Source organism: Nicotiana tabacum, chromosome 9 (genome assembly GCF_000715075.1).
Source record: "Nicotiana tabacum cultivar K326 chromosome 9, ASM71507v2, whole genome shotgun sequence".
Classification (NCBI taxonomy): domain Eukaryota; kingdom Viridiplantae; phylum Streptophyta; class Magnoliopsida; order Solanales; family Solanaceae; genus Nicotiana; species Nicotiana tabacum.
The window spans coordinates 82,796,886-82,799,772 of record NC_134088.1 but is presented as its reverse complement, the minus strand read 5'-3'; the positions used below and the strand labels follow the sequence as shown (position 1 = coordinate 82,799,772).

Sequence of the window (2,887 nt, the reverse complement as noted above, 5' to 3'; positions counted from 1 at the left end):
GCCTCGGCATGAAACCAAACTTTTTCTAAGAAATGAACACATTGGTCCTCATCCTCTCCCAAACTTTCATAGTATGACTTAGCAGCTTAATCCCCTATAATTATTGTAACTTTGGATATCGTCCTTGTTTTTATACAGAGGAATCATCGTACTCCATCTCCATTCATCGGGCATCTTCTTCGTCCTAAAAATGACGTTCAATAGACTAGTGAGCCACTCCAAACCTGCCCTACCCGTATTCTTTCAAAATTCCACACGTATTTTAACTGGACTAGTAGCTCTACCCATGTGCATCTTACGCATAGCCCCCTTGACCTCCTCTACTCTTATGCACCTACAATACTCGAAATCCCGACGCATCTCAAAGTGCTCCAAGTAGCCCAACACAATGTCCCTATCACCCTCTTCGTTCAGGAGTTTATGGAAATATGTCTGCCATCTTCGTCTAATCTGAGCCTCTTCTATCAAAACTCTATCTTCCTCATCTTTGATACACTTACCTTGATCCAGATCATGTGCCTTTCTCTCTCTCACCTTGGCTAGCCTGTATAGCTTCTTATCCCTACCTTTGGCCCAAAACTCTTCATACAAATGCCCAAATGCCGCAGTCTTAGCCGTAGTAACCGCTAACTTCGCCTCCTTCTTAGCCCTCCTATACCCCTCCCTGTTCATCCTCTTCGCCTCCTCGTCCATGCTCTCTATAAGTGTCAAGCACGCTGCTTGCTTGGCTTTCACTTTATCTTGTACCTCCTCACTCCACCACTAGTCACCTTTGTGGCTGCCAGAGAAACCCTTCGAGACCCCAAACACTTCTCTCACAGCTACTCTAATACACTCCCTTGTCATGGTCCACATATAGCTCGCATCCCCACTACTCCTCGAGGATCACATAGCCAATAACTTCCCCCAATTCCTGCGCTTTGTCACTAGTCAAATCATCCCACCTGATCCTGGGTTGACCATACACGGCCCTCTTCCTCCTCTTCCTTACGATTTCTAAGTCCATCACCAATAATCTATGTTGAGTCATGAGATTCTCGCTGGGTATAACCTTGCAATCCATGCACAGACTCCTATCGCACTTCTGGAGGAGTAGATAATCAATTTGAGTCTTGGCCAACGAACTCCGAAATGTAACCAAGTGCTCCTCTCTTTTTTCGGAAAACACGAGTTGGCAATCACCAAATCAAAGGCTTTAGCACAGTCTAACAATGCAGTACCTCCTCCGTTTCTAACTCCAAATCCAAAGCTGCCATGCACACCATCATACCCCCAAGATGTCGCCCCAATGTGACCATTGAATTCACCTCCTATGAATAACTTCTCGGTGAGCAGAATGGACCATACCAACCCGTCAAATTCTTCCCAGAAACGCCTCTTAATCTCCTCGTCCAAACCCACTTGAGGTGCGTACGCACTAATCACATTTAAAGTAGACCCTCCCACAACCAACTTAATAGCCATCAACCTGTCGTTCACCCTCCTAACTTCTACCACTAACTCTCTAAGATTCCTGTCAACCAAGATACCTACCCCATTCTTACCCCTATCGCATCCTGAGACCCACAATTTAAACCCATCAGCATCTCGAGCTTTCGAACCCACCATCTAGTCTCCTAGCACAAGCTATGTTGATCTTCCTCTTCTGGAGGATCTTAGCTAACTCTATAGACTTTCCCATAGAAGTTCATATGTTCTAGGACCCCACTCTCAGCCTAGAGACTCCCTTGCCACCTTTCCTCCCGCCCCCACCCCACCCGAGTACATGACCTTATTCCACCATCACTCACCCCGGCCACTATAATCTACCGAAAATTATGCTAGAACTGTCGCTAAAACTGACAAAGTATTAAACTAAAGGAGGCATGTCTAACACTTACAACTCTACCACTAGAAATGCGTACATATAAGACAAATAGACAAGCAAGAGTTAAACTAGTGATAACAATATATATCTAAAAGAAGGCCAACAGAACAGCTACTAAAAAATTAAATTAGAGTCTAGAAATCCCTAAACAGTTACTAGCAAGAAAATACCCAGGTAGATGTACTAAATAATTATAGTCAATCAAGAATTAGGCTTAAACTAACGCGAACTAGTTGAATACTAACAAGGGAGACAGAGATATTAAATAAAGAACAGGAGGTACCAACTCCCGATTATTGCAAAACCTGGGTGAATCGTCCTATATGTCAAGTCCGCGCTGCCGTAGTATCCTAAGTCAATTTCCCGCTCCAACCGATATTGACGTTCGCCGTACGCTCTGATCCAGTAGTGAATACCTGCAAAAACAGAAGGGGGAACCAAAGGGGAATAAAGGGGAGGAAGAACAGAGGTATACGAAGAAAAACCCAAATAGCAATTCACTACAAAGATTGCAACTTTAAATTCAGAAGGAAAAATAGTGAAAAACAAAGTATTAGTTAAAACAAATATATAAGTCGTCAAAACTCTAATAGTGTATGGAGAAAGTCTATGGCGTAAAAGTCAGAGAAGAAAGAAAAGATGGTGAAAATGACAAAAGAAGATATTGCTACTACTCTAACTATTGCAGGGTTTAAGCGCACTGAAAAAAGAAGAGAAGAAGAGGCCAAGAAAATGGTATCAATATCAAAAGGAAGAAATCTTGGTATTGAATTTGAAGAAAAATCACAAACCGGAGAAACCTAAGTTGCTGAAAGTTCAAAGTCAAGGTTTAAAAAGTTATCAAGATTTCCACAAATTCAGAATTTAGAACAAATTATTGGAAAATGTAGTTACCCTTTTTGAGAAAAAATTCAAGATTATATGCTTTTCATAAAATAAATTATATTTATCATAAAAATTATCTTATCTAATCACAATTATATTTAAAATAAAAATGACAATAAAATATTTTGTATTTGA

General features: G+C 41.2%; 1 protein-coding gene across 1 annotated transcript; it reads right to left on the bottom strand.

The window, feature by feature from the left end:
• Positions 1–243: 243 nt before the first annotated feature.
• Positions 244–693, bottom strand: LOC142163991 (uncharacterized). Its single transcript, XM_075221152.1, has one exon. The coding sequence runs from the start codon at positions 691–693 to the stop codon at positions 244–246; it is 450 nt and encodes a 149-aa protein (XP_075077253.1).
• Between the last annotated feature and the right edge of the window lie 2,194 nt (positions 694–2,887).

What these genes read in the sequence shown, in the direction of transcription:
- LOC142163991 (XM_075221152.1), bottom strand. Translation starts at nt 693, where the DNA reads ATGGACGAGGAGGCGAAGAGGATGAACAGGGAGGGGTATAGGAGGGCT.